This window comes from Nomascus leucogenys, chromosome 21, assembly GCF_006542625.1.
Source record: "Nomascus leucogenys isolate Asia chromosome 21, Asia_NLE_v1, whole genome shotgun sequence".
NCBI lineage: Eukaryota > Metazoa > Chordata > Mammalia > Primates > Hylobatidae > Nomascus > Nomascus leucogenys.
This window is the reverse complement of record NC_044401.1, coordinates 19496081-19521448: the sequence shown is the minus strand read 5'-3', so window position 1 is coordinate 19521448 and position 25368 is coordinate 19496081. Positions and strand designations below refer to the sequence as shown.

At 41.7% G+C, this 25368-nt stretch overlaps 1 protein-coding gene across 5 annotated transcripts in view; it reads left to right on the top strand.

The window, feature by feature from the left end:
- CEP97 (centrosomal protein 97) overlaps nucleotides 1–25368 on the top strand; it is a 40384-nt gene that overhangs the window by 6898 nt on the left and 8118 nt on the right. For 3 of the 5 annotated variants that reach the window (XM_003261756.3, XM_030801844.1, XM_030801846.1), the window contains 5 exons: nucleotides 900–1013; nucleotides 1561–1727; nucleotides 18447–18611; nucleotides 20063–20196; nucleotides 20631–21405. In XM_003261756.3, coding sequence (XP_003261804.1) covers nucleotides 900–1013; nucleotides 1561–1727; nucleotides 18447–18611; nucleotides 20063–20196; nucleotides 20631–21405 — 1355 coding nt within the window. The remainder of the gene's footprint in view (nucleotides 1–899; nucleotides 1014–1560; nucleotides 1728–18446; nucleotides 18612–20062; nucleotides 20197–20630; nucleotides 21406–25368) is intronic. The other 2 variants (XM_012500995.2, XM_030801845.1) reach the window with 1 other exon arrangement.

Here is a 25368-nt window from a genome sequence, read left to right as displayed (position 1 = left end):
AGAATTCAAATGAACCAAAGATGATTGAATTTTTTTTTTTTTTTTTTGCTGGAATAGAAGCCTATTTATCTGATCAGAATCCTGGGTGTTCAGTTTTGGGTTTATTCTTGGTTGTTGCTGACTTAATGTGAGTCAGCTTTATCTGCAAGTAACACATTCTACCTCCCTTTATTTTTTAGTTACCTAGAGAATACAGTTGCAATTATGGATGTAGGTTATCACTCCCTCTTTTGGAAAATTTGCTTTATATGTGGTTGTTTTAATTACTTTTTTTTAAAATTTGAGACACCAGAGTCTTGCTGTCACCCAGGCTCGAGTGCAGTGGTGCAGTCATGGCTTACTGTAGCCTCGACCTCCTGGGCTCAAGCGATCCCCCTACCTCAGCCTCCCCAGTAGCTGGAACTACAGGTGCACCCCATCATGCCTGGCTAATTTTTTGATTTTTAGTAGAGGTCAGGTCTCACTATGTTGCCCAGGCTGGTCTCAAACCCCTGGGCTCAAGCAATCCTCCCTCCCTGGCCTCCCAAAATGCTGGGATTACAGGCATGAGCCACCACACGTGGCCTCTATTTTGATATTTTAAAAGAAAATGAACAAGTGTGTTAGAAATTGCTCAGTGTCTTGTAACTTAAATCTCACAGCATGCTTAGTTGCTATGCCAAGCATGTGTTTTTGGACAAGTCTTTAAAATATTGTGAGCTTAGGATGTTGGTATGAAAACAGAGAGTTGGACCAGAAGATCATCGAGGACCCTTGTAGCATTAACAGTCTTTGATTTGTGTGTGTTGAGAAATATAATAGATTCCTTTATTCTTATATGTACCATTTTGGTGTTGTCACAATAGGCCAATTTATTTGTAATCTTTTCATTTGTAATTCATACTGTTTTTACTTTCAAGACCCTGCTTTTACATGGAAACATCATCACCTCTCTTAGAATGGCACCTGCTTACCTACCCAGAAGTCTTGCTATACTTTCTTTGGCAGAAAATGAAATCCGAGACTTAAATGAGGTAAAATTTGAGGGCATTTTGTGAGATTCAGGAAGCTGGAAATCCTAGGAAAGACACAGGAGAGGGTTGTGAGCTTACTTTTATACTGTGAGCATCTTGGAAGAAACTGCCATTCAGATGAAATGCTTGGCTCTAGATGATCATTATTTTTCTTTCCATTTTTCCTTAGTGTCAGTGGGTCATTAAGGTCTAATTTGCTTTGTAAAGCTGTAATTGTGATTCCACTGGGAGGCGATTGGTGGTAGAGGGACATCTACGTTATAAGGGTTTATAAGACTCCCTGTCCACCTTTCCTGGCTGCTGTGATGTTTTCAAAATAGGGTTATTTCTGCTAGGAAACAGTGCTGATACTTGCCAGGGGATTTTGTGCAGCAGGGACAGATGGCTATACTGTTGAAATTTTGGAAGTCAATGGACACTTGTCACTTTTCAGAACAAGAGGGAAATTATCACATTCTCAAATGCTGCCAAAGATGTGTAATCAGTGGAAACCTTGTGCTTGACACTGAATAGTCCTTTTGTTCAACAAAGATATCTTTTGTTCCAGATCTCTTTTTTGGCATCCTTAACTGAATTGGAACAGTTGTCGATTATGAACAATCCTTGTGTGATGGCAACACCATCCATCCCAGGATTTGACTATCGGCCGTACATCGTCAGCTGGTGCTTAAACCTCAGAGTCCTAGATGGATATGTGATTTCTCAGAAGGAAAGGTAAACATGCGCTCTTTAACATCACAAATGTTACTGAAAAGACCATTTCTAGTTTACTACAGATTAATAGAGTATTTCTTAAAATGTGCATTTAGAAATCAAGAGTATTAGTGCAGTCATATAGCAGACTATGTGCTGGTCATTTAGGATTTTCTGTCATTTCTAAAAAAGGATAAGAAATAAATATTGGCCTGGTGCAGTGGCTCATGCCTGTAATCCTTGCGCTTTGGAAAGCCGAGGCAGGGGATCGCTTGAGCCCAGGAGTCTGAGACCAGCCTGGGCAATATAGGGAGACCGCATCTCTAAAAAAAAAAAAAAAAAAAATTAGCTGGGCGTGGTGGTACATACCTGTAGTCCTAGCTACTTAGGAAGCTGAGGTGGGAGGATTGCTTGAGCCCAGGAATTTAAGGTTACAGTGAGCTATGGTTGTGTCATTGCATTCTACCTTGGGTGACAGAGTGAGACTCTGTCTCTGAAAAAAAAAAAAAAAAAAAAAAAGAAATCTTGGCCCCAGAGGTTGGAGCTAGTAGTCTTAGTGCCCTACGTACAACAATTTGATTTCTAAAAGTTCTTTTTTTAATCAGTTGTTTGGAGCTTGGAAGACTTTTGCTTAGAAACCATCACGTTATAGATGCTGTGTAGGATCTCAGATCAGTCTCACAAAAGCTTGTAATATATTAATCTATCACATATACAAGGGCCGTATTTTTTATTCATTTTATTTTCTATTTATCATCCAGCCCCAAATGTCATGTAAGGGCAGTATTAGTAATATCTTACAATTCTCCAAATACTCATTATAATGATAATTTTGGGAAAATGCAGAGTTTTAATTTGGAACTAGTAGCAGATGTGGTGATTGGTCCTCCTCTTTTTTTTATTTTATTTTTTTTGAGACCGAGTTTCACTCTTGTTGCCCAGGCTGGAGTGCAGTGGCGTGATCTCTGCTCATCACAACCTCTACCTTCTGGGTTCAAGCTATTCTTCTGCCTCAGCCTCCCAAGTAGCTGGAATTACAGGCATGTGCCACCATGCCCAGCTAATTTTGTATTTTTAGTAGAGACAGGGTTTCTCCATGTCGTTTAGGCTGGTCTCAAACTCCTGACCTCAAGTGATCCGCCTGCCTCAGCCTCCCAAAGTGTTGGGATTACAGGCATGAGCCAATGCACCTGGCCAGGTTCTCCCCTTCTTATACCTGTGAAGCAGCAGAAGCAAGAATTCCCCCACCTGTCGATCATTAATAGTTTCTGTGGCTTGGAGCTGGGATCCCTGCAGAATGGAGTCTTCTGGACCGTGGTACATGATCAGTGGAATGAGAGCTTTAGGGGAGGTAAGGAACTACGATATGGGAAGGAGGGAGTGGAATTGGGATAGTGAGAGTTGAGATGACTTTATTCTGTCTACTGTGCTTCATTTAACTTTTTTCTCTCAGTACATACACACATGCATTATGGACTCAACACATACATTCTCCCTCGCCTTTTTTTGTTCTTCTCTACTACAGACAGTAGTTACTTCAGCAGTTTCCTGATGGGAGGATGGGTGGTAGAATACAGACAGCGTCTCCCTTCTGTCTCTCTGCTGTTTTGTATAGTTTCTGAGTAAAGCAGGGGGCCGTGAGGAATGGCAGCCAAGAGCTAGATAGTGGTGGTGGTGGCGTAGGGTGAGGGACATACGTCAGGTCTAGTTTGCCTACAGGAAAGGGTGGCTTTTCTTTTTCCTGTTGTGAATGTTGCTCTGAGAATAAACCTTATTTTGTTTCAAACTGTGACTGGTTCTAGATTTGGAATATGGGTTTACTTGGATAATCCTCTCTACAGTTGTTGACTTTTTCTATGGGAGTAGGGCTGGCAACATTTTCATGTCTGAGAGGCAGCATGGTGATGTGGGCAGAGATAAAGGTTTGGTGTAAAGAGAGACCCACAAAGGGAGATGAGACCTGGTTATGAGAAACAGGGGAAGGCTTCACTTTTTTCTCTGCTATCTATTAGCTGTGTGGCCTTGTCAAGTTCCTTAGGGCTTTTCTGAGCCTAAGTTTCCTCATCTGTAAAATGTGAATAGTGGTACTACCTAGCTTTCATGGATAGTAGGATTAAGGATGATGTATAGAACATAGGACTGGTCATATAGTAGGTGCTTAATAAATGATATTATTATATAGGGATAGAGACTAAAGGTTGAAGAGTTTGTTGAAACTAAAGAGAGTGTTAAGACAAAATATTTGTTGATTGGATAAATAATGATAAAAAAGTCTGTGTTTCTGTACTGTGGAAATGGTTTTATTCCAAGTGACTTTAAGGTGAATCTGAATATTTTTTGAGCTTTCTCCTAATGCTTTGCAAACATTTAATTTCAGAGACTTCAGGAGATAGGGAAGAGTGGGCTCCCACCTGGGGTAGCCTCTCTCTCTGGGGTTGTCCTACACTTAAGTGTGGGGGGGTGGCTGGCAAGATGGCTGAATAGCAACAGCTCTGGTCTGCAGCTCCCAGTGAGATTAGCGCAGAAGGCGGGTGATTTCTACATTTCCACCTGAGGTACCTGGCTCATCTCATTGGGACTAGTTAGACAGTGGGTGCAGCCCACGGAGGGTGAGCAGAAGCAGGGTGCGGCGTTGCCTCACCTGGGAAGCGCAAGGGGTCAGGGAACTCCCTCCCCTAGCCGGGGGAAGCCGTGAGGGACTGTGCTGGGAGGAACAGTGTACTCTGGCCCAGATACTACGCTTTTCCCATGGTCTTCGCAACCCCACACACCAGGAGATTCCCTCCGGTGCCTATGCCACCAGGGCCCTGGGTTTCAAGCACAAAAGTGGGCGGCCGTTGGGCAGACACCAAGCTGGCTGTAGGAGTTTTTTTTCATATCCCAGTGGCGCCTGGAACACCAGTGAGACAGAACTGTTCACTCCTCTGGAAAGGGGGCTGAAGCCAGCAAGCCAAGTGGTCTAGCGCAGAGGATCCCACCCCTACAGAGCCCAGCAAGCTAAGATACACAGGGTTGAAATTCTTGCTGCCAGTACGGCAGTGTGAAGTCGACCTGGGATGCTCGAGCTTGCAGGGGGAGGGACATCTGCCTTTACCGAGGCGCGAATAGGTGGTTTTCCCCTCACAGTGTAAACAAAACCTCCCACAAGTTCAAACTGGGCAGAGCCCACCACAGCTCAGCAAAGCTGCTGTAGCCAGACTGCTTCTCTAGATTCCTCCTCTCTGGGCAGGACATCTCTGAAAGAAAGGCAGCAGCCCCAATCAGGGGGCTTATAGATAAAACTCCCCATCTCCCAGGGACAGAGCACCTGGGGGAAGGGGCAGCTGTGGACACAGCTTCAGCAGGCTTAAACGTTCCTGCCTCCTGGCTCTGAAGAGAGTGGCGGATCTCCCAACACAGCCCTTGAGCTCTGCTAAGGGACAGACTGTCTCCTCAAGTGGGTCCCTGATCCCCATGCCTCCTGAGTGGGAGACATCTCCCAGCAACAGTTGACAGACACCAGCTCCGGCTGGCATTTGGTGAGTGCCCCTCTAGGATGAAGCTTCCAGGGGAAGGAACAGGCAGCAATCTTTGCTGTTCTGCAGCCTCTGCTGGTAATACCCAGGAAAACAGGTAGTGGATGTCCAGCAAACTCTAGCAGACCTGCAGCAGAGGGGCATGACTTAGAAGGAAAACTAACAAACAGAAAGGAATAGCATCAACATCAACAAAAAGGACGTCCACACAGAAACCCCATCCAAAGGTCACCAACATCAAAGACCAATGGTAGATAAATCCACGAAGATGGGAAAAACCAGTGCAAAAAGGCTGAAAATTCCAAAAACCAGAGCGCTTCTTCTCCCGCAAAGGATCACAACTCCCAGCAAAAGAACAAAACTGGACAGAGAATGAGTTTCACAAATTGACAGAAGTAGGCTTCAGAATAATAACAAACTCTGTTGAGCTAAAGGAGCATGTTCTAACCTAATGCAAGGAAGCTAAGAACCTTGAAAAAAGGTTAGAGGAATTGCTAACTAGAAAAACCAGTATAGAGAAGAACATAAATGACCTGATGGAGCTGCAAAACACAGCACGAGAACTTTGTGAAGCATACACAAGTATCAATAGTCGAATTGATGAAGAGGAAGAAAGGATATCAGAGATTGAAGATCAACTTAATGAAATAAACCATGAAGACAAGATTAGAGAAAAAAGAATGAAAAGGGATGAACAAAGCCTCCAAGAAATATGGGATTATGTGAAAAGACCAAACCTACGTTTGATTGGTGTACCTGAAAATGACAGGGAGAATGGAACCAAGTTAGAAAACACTCTTCAGGATATTATCCAGGAGAACGTCCCCAACCTAGCAAGACAGGCCAACATTCAAATTCAGGAAATAAAGAGAACACCACAAAGATACTCCTCGAGAAGAGCAACCCCAAGACACATAATTGCCAGATTTGCCAAGGTCGAAATGAAGGAAAAAATGTTAAGGGCAACCAGTGAGTAAAGTCAGGTTACAAAGGGAAGCCCATCAGACTTAACAGCAGATCTCTCTGCAGAAACCCCACAAGCCAGAGAGAGTGGGGGCATATTCAACATTTTTTTTTTTTTTTTTTTTTTTTTTTTTTTTTTTTTTTTTTTTTTTTTTTGAGAGGAGTCTGCTCTGTCACCCAGGCTGAGCAGTGCGCATCCCGGCTCCTGCAGCTCCCCCCGAGTTCACCCATCCTCCGCCTCAGCCTCCCAAGTAGGGGACTAGGCCCGCTACCCCCGGCTAATTTTTGTATTTTTTTTTAGTAGAGACGGGTTCACGTGTTAGCCAGGATGTCTCGATCCTGACTCGTGATCCACCGCTCGGCCCCAAGTGCTGGATTACACGTACCCCGCCCCTCAACATTCTTAAAGAGAAGAATTTTCAACCCAGAATTTCATATCCAGCCAAACTAAGCTTCATAAGTGAAGGAGAAATAAAATCCTTTACACACAAGCAAAGGCTGAGAGATTTTGTTACCACCAGGCCTGCCTTACAAGAACCACTGAAGGAAGCACTACACGTGGAAAGGAAAAACCGGTACCAGCCACTGCAAAAACATACCAAATTGTAAAGATCATCAACACTACGAAGAAACTGCATCAACTAACGAGCGAAATAACCAGCTAGCATCAAAATGACAGGATCAAATTCACGTATAACAATATTAACCTTAAATGTAAATGGGCTATTAGCCCCAATTAAAAGACATAGACTGGCAAATTGGATAAAGAATCAAGAACCATTGGTGTGCTGCACTCAGGAGATGCATCTCACATGTAAAGACACACATAGATTCAAAGGGATGGAGGAATATTTACCAAACAAATGGAAAGCAAAAAAAAAAAAAAAAAAAAAAAAAAAAAAGCGGGGGTTACAATTGTAGTCTCTGATAAAACAGACTTTAAACCAACATATATCAAAAAGACAAAGAAGGACATTACATAATGGTAAAGGGATCAATGGAACAAGAAGAGCTAACTAGCCTAAATATATTTGCACCCAATACAGGAGCACCCAGATTCATAAAGCAAGTTCTTGGAGACCTACAAAGAGACTTAGACTCCCACACAATAATAGTGGGAGACTTTAACACCCCACTGTCAAAATTAGATCAATGAGAGAAAATTAACAAGGGTATTTAGGACTTGAAGTCAGCTTTGGACCAAGCAGACCTAATAGATATCTACTGAACTCTCCACACCAAATCAACAGAATATACATTCTTTTCAACACCACATCACACTTATTCTAAAATTGACCACATAATTGGAAATAAAACACTCCTCAGCAAATGCAAAAGAACAGAAATCATAACAGTCTCTCAGACCACAGTGCAATCAAATTAGAACTCAAGATTAAGAAACTTAAAACCGCACAACTGCATGGAAACTGAACAACCTCCTCCTGAATAACTACTGGGTACATAACGAAATTATGGCAGAAATAAATAAGTTTTTTGAAACCAATGAGAACAAAGACACAATATCCCAGAATCTCTGGTACACATTTAAAGCAGTGTGTAGAGGGAAATTTATGGCACCAAATGCCCACAGGAGAAAGCAGGAAAGATCTGAAATCAACACCGTAACATCACAATTAAAAGAACTAGAGAAGGAAGAACAAACAAATTCAAAACTAGCAGAAAACAGGAAATAACAAAGATCAGAGCAGAACTGAAGGAGATAGAGACATGAAAAACCCTTCAAAAAATCAATGAATTCAGGAGCTGGTTTTTTGAAAAGATCAACAAAATAGACTGCTAGCCAGACTAATAAGAAAAGAGAGAAGAATCAAATAGACACAATAAAAAATGACAAAGAACATATCACCATTGATCCCACAGAAATACAAACTACCATCAGAGAATAAATACCTCTACACAAATAAACTAGAAAATCTAGAAGAAATCGATACATTTCTGGACACATACACCCACCCAAGACTAAACCAGGAAGAAGGCAGAGCCCTGAATAGACCAATAACAAGTTCTGATATTGAGGCAGTAATTAATAGCCTACCAACCAAAAGAAGCCCAGGACCAGACGGATTCACAGCTGAATTCTACCAGAGATACAAAGAAGAGCTGGTACTATTCCTTCTGAAACTATTCCAAACAAGAGAAAAAGAGGGACTCCTCCCTAACTTATTTATGAGGTCAGCAACATCCTGATACCAAAACCTGGCAGAGACACACACAAAAAAGAAAATTTCAGGCCAATATCCCTGATGAACCTTAATGCAAAAGTCCTCAATAAAATACTGGCTAACCGAATCCAGCAGCACATCAAAAAGCTTATCCACCACGATCAAGTTGGCTTCATCCCTGGGATGCAAGGCTGGTTCATCATAGGCAAATCAATAATCGTAATCCATCACATAAACAGAACCAATGATAAAAACCACATGATTATCTCAATAGATGCAGGAAAGGCCTTCGATAAAATTCAACACCCCTGGCGGGGTGCAGTGGCTCATGCCTGTAATCCCAGCACTTTGGGAGGCCGAGGTGGGTGGATCACGAGGTCAGGCGTTAAAGACTAGCCTGGCCAAAATGGTAAAACCCCGTCTCTACTAAAAATATAAAAATTAGCCAGAGGTGGTGGTGGGCACTTGTAATCCCAGTTAGGAGGCTGAGGCAGAGAATTGCTTGAACCCGGGAGACGTAGGTTGCAGTGAGCTGAGATCACGCCACTGCACTCCAGCCCGGGCGACAGAGCAAGACTCCATCTAAAAAAAAAAAAAAAAAAAAATCAACACCCCCTTCATGCTAAAAACTCTCAATAAACTAGGTATTGATGGAACATATCTCAAAATAATAAGAGCTATTTATGACAGACCCACAGCTAATATCATACTGAATGGGCAAAAGCTGGAAGCATTCCCTTTGAAAACTGGCATAAGACAGGGATGCCCTCTCTTACCACTCCTGTTCAACATAGTATTGGAAGTTTTGGCTAAGGCAGTCAGGCAAGAGAAAGAAATAAAGGGTATTCAGACAGGAAGAGAGGAAGTCAAATTGTCTCTGTTTGCAGATGACATGATTGTATATTTGGAAAACCCCATCATTCCAGCCCAAAATCTCCTTAAGCTGATAAGCAACTTCAGCAAAGTCTCAGGATACAAAATCAGGGTGCAAAAATCACAAGCATTCCTATACAACAATAATAGAGAGCCAAATCATGAGTGAACTTCCATTCACAATTGCTACAAAGAGACTAAAATACCTAGGAATACAACTTACAAGGGATGTGAAGGACCTCTTCAAGGAGAACTACAAACCAGTGCTCAAGGAAATAAGAGAGGACACAAACAAATGGAAAAACATTCCATGCTCATGCACAAGAAGAATCAATATTGTGAAAATGGCCATACTGCCCAAAGTAATGTATAGATTCAGTGCTGTCCCCATCAAGCTACCATTGACTTTCTTTTTTTTTTTTTTTGAGACAGAGTTTCACTCTTATTGCCCAGGCTGGAGTGCAATGGCATGATCTCGGCTCACTGTACTCCACCTCCCGGGTTCAAGCGATTCTCCTGCCTCAGCCTCCCTAGTAGCTGGGATTACAGGCATGTGCCACCACGCCTGGCTAATTTTGTATTTTTAGTAGAGATGGGGTTTCTCCATGTTGGTCAGGCTGGTCTTGAACTCCCTACCTCAGGTGATCTGCCCGCCTCGGCCTCCCAAAGTGTGGGGATTACAGGCATGAGCCAACGCACCTGGTCGCATTGACTTTCTTCACAGAATTAGAAAAAAATACTTGAAATTGCGTGTGGAACCAAGAAAGAGCCTGTATAGCCAAGACAATCCTAAGCAAAAAGAACAAAGCTGGAGGTATCACACCACCTGACTTCAAACTACACTACAAAGCTACAGTAACCAAAACAGTATAGTACTGGTACCAAAACAGTTATATAGACCAATGGAACAGAACAGAGGCCTCAGAAATAACACCACACATCTACAACCCTCTGATCTTTGACAAACCTGACAAAAACAAGCAAAGGGGAAAGGATTCCTTATTGAATAAATGGTGTTGGGAAAACTGGCTAGCCATATGCAGAAAACTGAAATTGTACCCCTTCCTTACACCTTATACAAAAATTAACCCAAGATGGATTAAAGACTTAAATGTAAGACCTAAAACTGTAAAAACCCTAAAAGAAAACCAAGACAATTCCATTCAGGACATAGGCATGGGCAAAGACTTCATGACTAAAACATCAAAAGCAATGGCAACAAACGCCAAAATTGACAAATGGGATCTAATTAAACTAAAGAGCTTCTGCACAGCAAAAGAAACTGTCATCAGAGTGAACAGGCAATCTACAGAATGGGAGAAAATTTTTGCAATCTATCCATCTGTCAAAGGGCCAATATCCAGAATCTACAAAGAACTTAAACAAATTTACAAGAAAAAACCCCATCAAAAAGTGGGCAAAGGATATGAACAGACATTTCTCAAAAGAAGACATTTATGTGGCCAGCAATCGTATGAAAAAAAGCTCATCATCACTGGTCATTAGAGAAATGCAAATCAAAACCACAATGAGATACCATCTCATACCAGTTAGAATGGTGATCATTAAAAAGTCAGGAAACAGGCTGGGTGTGGTGGCTTACGCCTGTAATCCCAGCACTTTGGGAGTCCCAGGCAGGTGGATCATGAGGTCAGAAGTTCGAGAGCAGCCTGACCAACATGGTGAAACCCCGTCTCTACTAAAAATAGAAAAAAATTAGCTGGGTGTGGTGGCGCGCACCTGTAATCCCAGCTACTCAGGGGGCTGAGGCAGGAGAGTCACTTGAGCCCAGGAGGTGGAGGTTGCAGTGAGCCGAGATTGTGCCATTGCAGCACTCCAGCCTGGGTGACTGAGTGAGACTCTGTCTCAAAAAAAAAAAGTCAGGAAACAACAGATGCTAGAGAGGATGTTAAGAAATAGGAACACTTTTACACTGTTGGTGGGAGTGTAAGTTCAATTATTGTGGAAGACAGTGTGGCAATTCCTCAAGGATCTAGAACCAGAAATACCATTTGACCCAGCAATCTCATTACCGAGTATATACCCAAAGGATTATAAATCATTCTACTATAAGGACACATGCACATGTATGTTTATTGTGGCACTTTTCACAATAGCAAAGACTTGGAACCAACCCAAATGCCCATCAGTGATAGAGTGGATAAAGAAAATGTGGCACATATTCACAATGGAATACTATGGAGCTATAAAAATGGATCAGTTCATGTCCTTTGCAGAGACATGGATGAAGCTGGAAACTATCATTCTTAGCAAACTAACACAGGAACAGAAAACCAAACACTGCATGTTCTCAGTCATAAGTGGGAGTTGAACAATGAGAACACATAGACACAGGGAGGGGAACATCACACACCAGGGCCTGTTGGGTGGGGGGCTAGGGGAGTGATAGCATTAGGAGAAATACTTAATGTAGATGATGAGTTGATGGGTGCAGCAAACCACCATGGCATGTGTATACCTATGTAACAAACCTGCACATGCTGCACATGTATCCCAGAACTTAAAGTATAAAAAAAAAAAAAAAAGTGTGGGAAGAAGGAAGAGATGGGAGGGTAGCTCAATAGCAAATTTTTTTCCAGACACATTTTTAAGAATTGTAGAAGTACAGAGTGAGACTCCGTCTCAAAAAAAAAAAAAAAATTGTAAAAGTATCACATAATTAAGATATAGTTTTAAAATAATATTTTAAAATATCCTTATAATCACTTCAGAGAACAGGAAGAGAGCATGGCCGCACATGGTGGCTCACACTTGTAGTCCCATTACTTGGGAGGCCAAGGTGGGTGGATTGCTTGAGCCCAGGAGTTTGAGACCAGTCTGGGCAATATGGTGAAACCCTGTCTCTACAAAAAAATACAAAAAATTTGCTGGGTGTGGTGGTGTGTGCCTGTAGTCCCAGCTACTCAGGAGGCTGAAGTGGGAGGATTGCTTGAGCCAGGGAGGCGGATGTTGCAGTGAGATGAAATTGCACCACTGCACTCCAGCCTGGGCAACAAAGTGGAAAAAAAAAATACAACCAGCATCCAGAGATCCCCTTTGTTTCCCTCTGGTGGTAACTCCCCTCCTCACTAGAAGTAACTATTATGGTAACTTTTTAATAATTCAGAAAGATTTTTTTTTCCTGGTTATTATGGCATCTTCAACCAGCTTCTGCTAGAATATATATTTTGAAGACAGAGTGTCGCTGTGTTTCCCAGGCTAGAGTGTGGTGGCGTGATCATAGCTCATTGCAACCTCCGCCTCCTATGCTGAAGGGACCATCCTGTCTCAGCCTTCCAAGTAGCTGGGACTATAGGCACACACCACTGTGCCCAGCTCATTTTAAAATTTTTAGTTTAGATAAGGTTTTGCTATGTTGCCCGGGCTGGTCTTGAATTCCTGGGCTAGAGCAGTCCTCTTACCTCAGCCTCCCAAAATGCTGGGATTATACATTTGAGCTACTGCACCCAGCTAGAATAACCAGAATTAAAAGACTGATGGCCGGGTGCGGTGGCTCATACCTGTAATCCTAGCACTTTGGGAGGCTGAGGCGGGAGGATCACTGAGGTTGGGAGTTCGAGACCAGCCTGACCAACATAGAGAAACCCCGCTCTATTAAAAATACAAAAAAATTAGCTGGGTATGGTTGCACATGCCTGTAATCCCAGCTACTCGGGAGGCTGAGGCAGGAGAATCACTTGAAACCGAGAGGCAGAGATTACAGTGAGCTGAGATCGTGCCATTGCACTCTAGCCTGGGCAACAAGAGTGAAACTCCATCTCAAAAAAAAAAAAAAAAGACTGATAATACTAAGGGTATGGTGCAATTGGAAAGCTCATAAACCACTCTAGGGAACTATAAATGGTACAACTACTTTGAAAAACTAGAAGTATCTACTGGAGCTAAATGTACATATATACTCTGTTACCCAGCAATTTTACTTCACATGTATACTGTATAGAAATAGCTACTTAGGTCTTCCAAAAGACATGTACATGCATGTTCACAGCAGCCCTATTCATAATAGCATGTCAGCCTATACAAGAATGGATAGAGTTCTCAAAAAAAAAGAAAAAAAAAAGCGTCGGCACATTGGTTCACACCTGTAATCCTAGCACTTTGGGAGGCCAAGGTGGTGGATCACCTGAGGCCAGAAGTTCAAGACCAGCCTGACCAACATGGTGAAACCCCGTCTCTACTAAAAATACAAAATTAGCTGGGTGTGGTAGCACATGCCTGTAATTCTAGCTACTTGGGAGGCTGAGGCAGGAAAATCACTTGAACCCAGGCAGCAGAGGTTGCAGTGAGCTGAGATTGCACCATTGCACTCCAGCCTGGGCAACAAGAGCAAAACTCTGTCTCAAAAAAAAAAAAAAAAAAAAAAAGGATAGAGTTACACTCAAACTAGGAACCTAGATGGTTGGTGCTGTGCTAGAGACAAAATGCTGTTGCAGTTGTAGTCTGTCAACAGTGCTCCCATGCTTTAAAACAACTCTGGAAGTATTGTGTTCAGGAAGGAGGCATTATTCTAAGGGAGAGCTATTACCTTAAAAATTGGTATTTAGCCTGAGCAGTGTTGAAAATATTTTCCTGGTCAACATTGAGAATTGCCCTGAAGGACAGGAAGGAATTTTCAGTTTTTAAAGTCTGCCCATTCTGGTTGTTACTTGCTAAGAACACCCAGGTTAAAGTTCTCCATTATGAAATGTATCCTAGATTCTTTGATAACATCAGGTAGCTAGATCTTGATTTGAGTGTATGTGTTACCCAAAAGAGTAACTTGAGCAGTAACCAAACCTTGTGGTGCTTTGGCTGAGCCATTTCTCAGAGTTAAGCATACCTGTGGAAAGACGAGCATCTTTGTGTGGCACCTCAGTGTTTGGAGTTCTTTCTGAATGTGCTTAGATCTCTGTTTTGCTACTGACAGGAACTTGCACAAAGCTATAACTCTGTTGCTTAGTTAGAGATCTTATGGGAGCAGAACCTTGGAGAAAGTTAATATTCCTTTTTAAAATTATTTAAGTTGAAATTCCTAGTGCTAGATATTTTTCTTTTTAATTTTTAGAGATGGGGTCTCGCATTGTCTAGGCTGGAATGCAGTGACAGGGTCACAGCTTACTGCAGCCTCAACCTCCCAGGCTCAAATGATTCTTCTGCTTCAGCCTCCCTAGTAGCTGGGAATAGATGCATGCCACCAAAAAAAATTAGCCTGACTAATTTTTTAAACTTTTTTGTAGGGAAGAGTTCTTGCTATGTTGCCCAGTCAGGTCTGGAACTCCTGGGCTCATTGGATCCTCCCGCCTCAGCCTCCCAAAGTGCTGGGATTACAGATATGAGCCACTGCACCTAGCCAGTATCCTTTTTTTTAAAGGGATATTTCAAATATATAGAAAGTTAGAGAGAATAACATAATGAACATCTATGTACCCACCATGCAGCTTCAACAATTGTCAATATTTTGCCAGTCTTGTTTCATTCCACATTTTTTGTTGGAGTATTTTAAAAGCAAATATCAGATATCCTTTTATTCAGTACTCCTTTTTTTTTTTTTTTTTTTTTGAGACGGAATCTCGCTGTGTCGCCCAGGTTGGAGTGCAGTGGCATGATCTCAGCTCACTGCAAGCTCTGCCTCCCGGGTTCTGGCCATTCTCCTGCCTCAGCCTCCCAAGTAGCTGGGACTATAGGCGCCCGCCACCACACCCGGCTAATTTTTTGTATTTTTAGTAGAGACGGGGTTTCACCATGTTAGCCAGGAATGGTCTCGATCTCCTGACCTTGTGATCCGCCCCGCCTTGGCCTCCCAGAGTGTTGGGATTACAGGCGTGTAGTAGCTGGTATTACATTTTTTGTTTTTAAAGAGACAGAGCAAGTTGTTTTAAGTTCCCTTTCTTTTTTTTTTTTTTTTTTTTTTTTGAGACGGAGTCTCGCTCTGTCACCCAGGCTGGAGTGCAGTGGCGCGATCTCGGCTCACTGCAAGCTCCGCCTCCCGGGTTCACGCCATTCTCCTGCCTCAGCCTCTCCGAGTAGCTGGGACTACAGGCGCCTGCCACCACGCCCGGCTAATTTTTTTTTTTTTTTTTTTTAATATTTTTAGTAGAGATGGGGTTTCACCCTGGTCTCGATCTCATGACCTCGTGATCCACCCGCCTCGGCCTCCCAAAGTGCTGGGATTACAAGCGTGAGCCACCGCGCCCGGCCTAAGTTCCCTTTCTTAATAGTTATTACTTCTCTTGTTTTAAGTAAACAGTTCCTTCACTTTCAAGAGTGGAATCATACTCCAATGACTTGAAATTAATATGTGAGAGGCCAGGCATGGTGGCTTATGCCTGTAATCTTAGTGCCTGGGAAGGTCAACATAGGAGGATCACTTGAAGTCAGCAGTTCAAGACCAGACTGGGCAACATAGTGAGTCCCCATCTCTAAAAAAAAATAAAAAATGAAAAAATTAGCTGGGTATGGTGGTGCATACCTGTAGCTTCAGCTACTTGGGAGGCTGAGGTGGGAGGACTGAGTGAGCCCAGCAGTTTGAGGCTGCAGTGAGCCATAATAGTGCCATTGCACTCCAGCCTGGGTGGCAGAGAGACCTTGTCTCAAAAAAAAAAAAAAGATTAATATGTTAGAGCTGAATGAGTCTTAATTTTGCTTTTTTTTTTTAATTGAAAATGGTATTTTAATTGACAGGGAGTTTTTTTTTTGTTTTTTTTTTTTTTTTTTTACCAAGGATTTAATATAATTTGTGTAGGGATATGTTTATTGATGAATTCATGTGAAGCAAAGTGGAAAATCAGATCTTATAGCAGTTGACGATCTACATTTTGTGTTTTTTTTTTTTCACAAAAACTTAAACTGTGGGATATTCAAGCTTGAGCTCTTTCCTCTAGCCTCTTAGTTTCACTTTTCTGTCTTCCCAAAGTACAGATCATCTATAACTTAGAAATATTGCTTGCTGGGAAATATTAAAGTTGGTGATTGTCTTCTACTCTGGAACTATTTTTGTACAACCTTTCAACATGCCATTTGTTTGTCAGGAGAATGTATGGAAACTTAGAGCAGATTTCATGAAGATTCTCAATGATTTTGATTTAGTCCACAGGGATGTTTCCATGGAAGGAATACTTCTTTTTTTTTTTGAGATGGAGTCTCACTCTATTGCCCAGGCTGGAGTGCAGTGGCGTGATCTCGGCTTACTGCAAGCTCCACCTCCCAGGTTCACACCCTTCTCCTGCCTCAGTCTCCCGACTAACTGGGACTACAGGTGCATGCTGCCACGCCTGGCTAATTTTTTGTATTTTTAGTAGAGAAGGGGTTTCACTGTGTTAGCCAGGATGGTCTCAATCTCCTGACCTCGTGATCTGCCCACCTCGGCCTCCCAAAGTGCTGGGATTACAGGTGTGAGCCACTGCACCCGGCCCATGGAAGGAATACTTCTAATTATTTTTATTAAATAAACTAAACTGTTTTTTTTTTTTTTTTTTTTTTTTTTTTTTTAAGAAACAGAATCTTGCTTTGTTGTCCAGGCTGGCTTCAAACTCCTGGGCTCAAGCAGTCCTCCCACCTCGGCCCCACAAAGCGCTGGGATTACAAGCATAAGCCACCGCATCCGGCCCTTGCTTCATCTTGTACCTTCACTCACTCTCCCTTCTTCTATACTATTTTGAAGCCGATCTCAGATTACATATCATTTCACCTGTTAGTATTTCAGTCTATGTCTCTAAAAGAGAAGAACTCTTAAAGAAACAACCACAATGCTATTATCACATCTTAAAAAAAAATTAACAAAGTGCCCTAATATCAGATATTCAGTGCTTACATTTTCAATCCTTATAAATGAATTTTGTATCTTAGAAACAGAATTCAAATAATTACGGCCTTATGTCACAGTTGGTTGATATATTTCTTAAGTTTCTTTCTTCCTCTGTTTAGTGTCTTAAAGCAGTGGTATCTTACTATGGCATGCTCTGTAGGTTTGCTGTGCTGACTGAGCGGTTCTTTCTTGGGGCCTCCTGGGCTTGCACTCAGATCACAGATGGGGCTAGAGTCATCTGAAGGCTTAACTTGGCTAGATGTCCAAGATGACTCTCTTGAATGTCTCAATCTATCTGTCTCTCTTCTCTTTTATTTTCTTTGCTTTCTTTTCTCTCTTTCTCTCCCTTTCTTTTCTTTTTTTCTTTTGGTTGTAGTTGAAGAAGTCAGAATATTTGTCCTATAGAGTTTCCCATTATCTGCTCATTTTACCAACTGCATCCCTGTGTCCTTTGACATATTCCTCTCCCTTCTGTATTTTCTGTAAATTGGATATGGATGTTTGTTCAGATTCAGGTTTGATTTTTTTTTTTTTTTTTTGAGGGGAGGACTATAAGGTTGGTGCAAAAGTAATTGCAGTTTTTACTTAGTGGGTTCTGTTGGGAGGCATACAGTGTCTAGTTTTCTCTTGTGTTATTAGTAGCTATTAATGATCAATGCCTAAATCTGCTAATTCATTAAGGGTTGCAAAATGGTGAAATTCTAACTCTATCACTCTTTTTTTTATTAGTTGGAATACTATGAAGTAACTATCTGGTTATGCATTGGCATAGTTTGTATAGAAAAGATAGAATTAATGGTAAGGAGTTAGTGGTTCACTAGTATCCTCCAACTGTGACCAGTTCACTTTTGTTTTTGTTTTTGTTTTTTTTTATGGAGATGAGGGTCTTGCTATGTTGCCCAGGCTAGAGTGCAGTGACTGTTGACAGGTATGATTATAGTGCACTATAGCCTCAAACACCTGACCTCAAGTGATCCTCCTACCCCAACCTCCTGAGTAGCTGAGATTACACATGCCACCATGCCCGGCTAGTTTTTTTTTCTTTTAACTGTTATTATGAACTAATGGATTTAAATGCAGTTCATCTATTTAGGCATTTCAGTGTGACAGAATGAATGGAGAGAATACTCATTGCTTCCTTGAAAATGATTTAAAAATATTTGGCACCATTAGTCCAAGCTCAATGGAAGTGCCCCTAAGCAAGAAAAAGGGTTTGAAACATTATTAGAATGAGGAATATGAGTCAGAATGATAGATTTAAAAAAAAATTGAATGAATTTTATTTATGAAAAGCATCCAGTGGTGCTATAAAGGTAAGTTAAGAAGGAAGATCATTGTTGCCTGACCATGTGTATTGACTATTCTCATGCCATCTCCTCTTTTTTATGTTCCTCAATTCCAGTTTGAAAGCTGAATGGCTCTATAGTCAAGGCAAGGGGAGAGCATATCGGCCTGGCCAGCACATCCAGCTTGTCCAATATCTGGCTACAGTCTGCCCCCTCACTTCTACGCTAGGTCTTCAAACTGCAGAGGATGCCAAACTAGAGAAGATTTTGAGCAAACAGAGGTGAGCCCATTTATTTCTAACAACTGATGAATTCACAAGTTAAAATACCTCTGAGTCTTTGCTATGGTGATAGTAAGCCTGAGGCAAGTGCTGCGGCCCACATTTCTGGACACTCAGTCCCCTTGTCACTGCAGCAGTTCCTTCAGGGAAGCTGAATTGTGCACTGCAAACAGCCAAACAATATGGTATGGAGGAATAGAGGGGGTTTTTTTGTTTTAAAGACAGGGTCTTGGTCTCTTGGTCACTGCAGCTGCAACTACAGGTGCATGCCACCATGGTTGGCTAATTTTTTGTAGAGATGAGGTCTCACTTTGTTACTCAGGCTGATTTTAAACTCTTGGCTTCAAGCAGTTCTCCTGCTTCGGCCTCCTAAAGTGCTAGGATAATAGGTATGAGCTACTACACCAGGAAACGGGATAGGATTTTTTAAAAATATATTTGTTCTTTTTTTTTTTTTTTTCCCTTAAGACATAGTGTCACTCTGTTGTCCAGGCTGGAGTGCTGTGGCGTGATCTTGGCTCACTGCAACCTCCACCTCCCAGTTCAAACGATTCTCAGGTCTCAGCCTCCTGAGTAGCTGGGATTACAGGCATGCGCCACCACACCTAGCTAATATTTTATTTTTAGTAGAGATGGGTTTTTGCCATGTTAGCCAGGCTGGTCTTGAACTCCTAACCTCAGGTGATCTGCCCGCCTTGGCCTCCCAAAGTGCTGGGATTACAGTCATTAGCTACTGCATCCGCCACCCCTCCCCCCCTTTTTTTTTTTTTTGAGGCAGGGGCTCACTTTGTCACCAGGTTGGAGTGCAGTGGTGTGATCTCAGCTCCCTGCATCCTCAGTCTCCTGGCCTCAAATGATCCTCCCTCTTCAGACCCCCTGCTGTCTGTGCCTGTAGCTGCGACTACAGGCACGCACCACCATGCCCCGGCTAATTTTTTATATTTTTTGTAGAGATGGGGTTTCATCATGTTGCCCAGGCTGATCTTGAACTCCTGAGTTCCAGTGATCCACCTGCCTTGGCCTCCCAAAGTGCTGGGATTACAGGTGTGTGACACTGTGCCCGACCTATTTGTTCTTTAATGTAGGTGTTTCTTGTGGATTTTTGAATACTTAAGAGGTATATCTGCCTTCAAAGGGTACAGTAAAAAAAAGAGAAAAAGTATTGCCAGAAGCATTTAATATTTACTTTCTTTATCAGAGATCCTGCCTTTAAATGTTTTTGTATGTGTGTATGTGTGCAAGTAGGGTGTCTGTCTTTGCAATTACAAAATAAGCTTCTTAACTGTCTTTATCCAGTGCTTTCAAATGAGGATTTATAATTTGGCAGTAATTAAAAGTACCTACTTTGAGAACTTGTAAACTTCTGCCTTTTTGACATTGTTACCTAGGAAGCAGAAAATCTTTCTCTTTTTGGTTTGTGTTAAATCAGACCAGATGTTATTGATTTTTAGGTTTCACCAGAGGCAGTTGATGAACCAAAGCCAAAATGAAGAGTTGTCTCCTCTTGTTCCTGTTGAAACAAGGGCATCCCTTATTCCTGAGCATTCAAGCCCTGTTCAAGATTGCCAGATATCCCAGGAAAGTGGTAAGAAATTAATTTATCTCTGATCCCTTTACTCCAAGTTGTTTAATTTGTCGGGTATCATAAAGCAGAAAAAGGTGCATATTTTCATAATTTTTTGTTAGTTTGCTAACTTCAGTAATCATTTAGATCTTATACATATCTATGTATATACACACTTATATATGTATGTATATTATAACTGCTATATTTCTAATTTTAAGAAACATTTCAAGGACTACTACCTTTTGAATAGACATGATGCTTTGATTATTATGATTATCACAAGAATTCATTTTCTTAAAAATGTTTGGTTCGATGTTTTAGGCATATTGGAAGAAGTCACTGAGGGGATTTTTTTGCATTTTACTCTATTTCAAGGAATAGATTTCATTAAAGGGACATAACTAAAATGTAAATATTTAGTGGTTTAAATGATACTCTGTTGATTCTTCTAGAACCCATCATTCAAGTCAATTCTTGGGTTGGGATAAACAGTAATGATGATCAGTTATTTGCGGTTAAGAATAATTTTCCAGCCTCTGTACACACTACGAGATATTCTCGAAATGATCTGCACCTGGAAGACATACAGACGGATGAGGACAAGTTAAACTGTAGTCTTCTCTCTTCAGAGTCTACTTTTATGCCAGTTGCATCAGGACTATCTCCACTATCACCTACAGTTGAGCTGAGGCTGCAGGGCATTAACTTGGGCCTAGAAGATGATGGTGTTGCAGATGAATCTGTGAAAGGGCTGGAAAGCCAGATGTTGGATAAGGAAGAGGAAAAGCCTTTATGGGCTGCAAATGAGAATTCTGTTCAAATGATGAGAAGTGAAATCAATACAGAGGTAAATGAGAAAGCTGGGCTATTACCTTGTCCTGAGCCAACAATAATCAGCACTATCTTGAAGGATGATAACCACAGTCTTACATTTTTTCCTGAGTCAGCTGAACAGAAACAACCAGACATAAAGAAACCAGAAAATACACAACCAGAAAATAAAGAAACTTCAGAGAAACTTCCCATGATTTTAACCCAGAGATCTGTTGCTTTGGGACAAGACAAAGTTGCCCTTCAGAAGTTAAATGATGCAGCCACCAAGCTTCAGGCCTGTTGGCGGGGATTTTATGCCAGAAACTACAACCCTCAAGCCAAAGATGTGCGTTACGAAATCCGGCTACGCAGAATGCAAGAGCACATTGTCTGCTTAACTGATGAAATAAGGAGGTGGGTCAGAAGTCCTTTTGATGCACTGTTTTGTTGGTTTGAGGGTGTTAGATTCTTACAGTTGATTCAGAACACTGTGCTTCTGTGATTATAACACTTTTCACACAATGTAGCCACTGTTGGTTTGGTTGTCTCCTACAGTGTACCGAAAGCATCTGGAGAGCAGACACTATCTGCTCTATCTCCTCATCTCCATCCCCAGCAAAGCACTTGATACATAGATGCAGTGTAGTGATAAATGTTCAATGAACATGAGCTTTATAGGGATCTGTAATTCTAAACATAGAAAGGTACAGAAAACATTGAAAAACCAAGTATAAAAATGATAAGATGATGAAGTCTACATGGAATTCAGTACATGAAATAAGAATTAAAGAAAATAGCAGGGATTCAGAAGGGGCTAAAATTCTATAGGACTACAATAGGAATTATTTCTTAATCCCATGGCTCATATGTTTTACTGACTGCTAACCCAGGAAAGTTAGGATTTCATTAATATTGCAACTGGTAATACTTACTGGTATTGTCAGGTAGAAGAGGAAGAGGCAGCAAAGGATACTGAGAAGGGACAGCCAGAGTGGTAGGAAAACTAGGAGAGTTCCACCTTCAACAGGAGAAAGTGTTTCAGGAGAGATGAGAGGTGCCATAAAGAGGACAGAGGCATTAGACTTGGCAGTTGGAGGCTATTGGTGACTGTGTTGGTGATTCTCCAGACTATCCTCCGGTTGGATGATTTGCTAAAAGGACTCACAGAACTCGGGAAAATACTATTCTGTTCATCATTATGGTTCATTACAGCAAAAGGATACAGATTAGAATCAGTAAAGAAAAAAGATGCCTAGGGCAGAGTCTAGGAGAGATGAGGTGCAAGCTTCCAGTTGTTCTCTTTCAGTGGAGTTGTACAGACAGGGCTTAATTCTCTCAGCAATGATGTATAACACATATGAAGTATTGCCAACTGGCGAAAGTTACCTCATCTTTGGTGTCCAGGGTTTTTATTGTGGGCCAGTCACATAGGTATTGAGTACCCATGTAACTGATCTTAACTATTTGGACCTCAGGCCACATAGAGGTCACACTGATACTCCATGTGCCAGGACCCCAGGCAAACAAAACAGATGTTGACTAGAAATCATTGATTGCCTAAACTATCTGATGTGGACCAAGACCCCAGGGGTATAAAGATACTCCTTTTCAGTCAGGATATTCCAAGGGCTTGGAGATTATCTCCAAGGAGTCAGTCAAGGGCCAGTCTTATCTTTGCAATGTACAGTGTTTGAACATCCCTGTCCTGCTGAGTTAACTCTTTACTGCACAATGACCTTCCCAAGAGCAGCTTCAGTGGTGTAGAGGGACAAAGGCCATTTTGGAATGGGTTGAATAGTGAATGAGAGGTAAAGAGTTTGAAGGATGAGTGTAGCCAATTCTTGGAAAGAGTTGTTTTGAGGTAAACAAGAGAAAAGAGAGTTAAGTGGTGTCTGGAGGAGAATCTAGATTAAAGGAATATTCTCTTTTGGAGATGAGAGATATAGTTTGTTCATGTGTTGATGGAATGAATAAATAAGGAGGGAAAAACTGATGGTGCAGCAAAAAAAAAAAAAAAGGAAGAGCAGGATTGCAGTTCTTGAGAAGGTAAGAGAGGAAGAAATGTAGTGTCGAAGTAGAGGAAGTGGCCTGAGATGGGAGCAGGAGCAGGTAAGGTGGTAGGTTTGATGGTGGGAGATGGGAAAAAGTCCTATCTGATGCTGCTTCTTTTTCAATAATGTATAAGATGTGGTCAACGCCTGAAAATGAGGAGGGGGTGAAGGAGGTGTAAGGAGAGAAGTATGAGGTGTGAGGTAGTCATCTTAAACATGACCTTATGAGGAAAATGGAGGAGGGTTGCTGGACAATGTGAGAAAATGCTTAAAAGTGCAAAACAATAGGTCAGGTTGTATGATTTTCATCAGCAATTCTTAGCTGTTCTGTTCTGATTCAGGCATGGTTAATTTGGTTCAGCCAGGAATGATTTTTTTTCCTAGGTGATATTGTAGAGAGAGAGGGGGAAGGGCAAGAGAGCTGAAGATATTTGAGAGGGAGTAATAATGATAGATCTTAGATTTTATATATTTTTTGAGACGGGGTCTTGCCCTGTTGCTGAGGCTGGAGTGTAGTGGCGTGATCATAGCTCACTGTAACCTTGAACTCCTGGGTTCAAGTGATTCTCCCACTTGAGGCTCCCAAGTAGCTGGGACTATAGGCATGCACCACCATGCCCAGCTAATTAAAAAAAAATTTTTTTAAAGAGATGAAGTCTATGTTGCCCAGGCTGGTCTTGAACTCCTGGCCTCAAGCAATCCTCCTGCCTTAGCCTCCTAAAGTTCTGGGATTACAGATGTGAATTACCTTGCTGATTGGAATTTTATTTTTATTTTTTATTTAAAAAATTTTTTTTGAGATGGAGTCTCCCTCTTGTCACCCAGGCTGGAGTGCAATGGCATGATCTCGGCTTATTGCAACCTCTGCCTCCCAGGTTAAGGTGATCCTCCTGCCTCAGCCTCCCAAGTAGCTGGGATCACAGGCACCCGCCACATGCCTGGCTAATTTTTTTTTTTGCAGTTTTAGTAGAGACAGGGTTTCACCAGGTAGGCCAGGCTAGTCTCAAACTCCTGACCTCAGGTGATCCGCCTGCCTGGGCCTCCCAAAGTGCTGGGATTACAGGTGTGAGCCACTGTGCCCAGCCTGGCTGGAATTTTAAATGAGGTAAAAGGGAAGTGAAGGCAGGAGGGAAGGATCATTGGACTGGAGGTCTAGACTGTTGCAGTAGGGTACTACAGCAAGTGAACTGGGAGGATAGGAAGTAGTGGTTGGTGTTGGGTGCTTAGAACCATGTCTGAAAGTGGTATAGTCAAAATGATTTGGTTTAGGGTGAAACTATGAGAATGGGTGACTGACATGGGGTGGATTATTTTTAGATTATCCATGTGAATGTTGAGGTCTCCAAAAATGATGACAGGTATGGGGCAAAGAGAAAGCGTGGTGCTGAGACTTCAGTGAATGGGACCAGATGGTGGGAGGTCAGTACTTGACAAAGAATTTTGGAAAATTTAGCAGGATGGCAGTAGTTAAAGGAGGGAGATGAAGAATCATTTGAAAACAACAGTGAGAAGCAATCTTTCAACCCTGATGTGTGAGAGGGAAAAATAGCGTCCACTTCAGAGGGCTATAGTGCTCTCAGAAGTGGGTCTGCTTTGGACAAGGAAAAGTTCAGAGAGAGATGGATATATAAGGGAGTTTGCTGATTGTAATTCAGGAGTTCTGGATGGCACAGGAGAAAGGCTTGGGGGACTAGAGAAAGTGGAGAATTGGGTCAGAGGTGTGGAACAAAATGGTGTTGACAGTTTGGGTGATAATGGATCACTAAAGGAGGAGCCTTAGGTTTGTGATAGGCCTAAGTATGGAGAGAACAGCAGTGACCCCAGAGCTAAGACTTGAATGAATGAATGAATGAGGAATAATGGATGGGAGGTCTCTTGTTAGCAAGGCGTAGGTCAGAGACCTGGGCAAACAGAATAGTAAAGTTTGATGGGATTAGTCTTTAGGAGAGGGTGTTTCAAGTTGTGATCATGAGTACTTAAGTGTGACCCTTAATTGTTTTGGAGGCTTTGGATAGCCACTCCTTTTTTGCACTTTCTGTTCCTTTGGTTTGTTTGGCTGAGAAATTGAAGCCTGACGAAGAGCCATTTAACATTTTATTTTATTTCTTACTACTGGAAATACTTTGTTGAACTAATACCTGTATTTCAGTCATATCTCCTTTGGCTTCTACTTTGAGTCACAGTTCAAAATTAAGGTTTATGATGTCACTTATAAAACTGTTCCATTTTGTTTCTGAGGTTAAAAAAATAAAAATAAGGTTTTAATTTGGATATTCTAAAAGTGGGAAAGACAACTATTAGATTATTAATCTCTTTACAATGCATG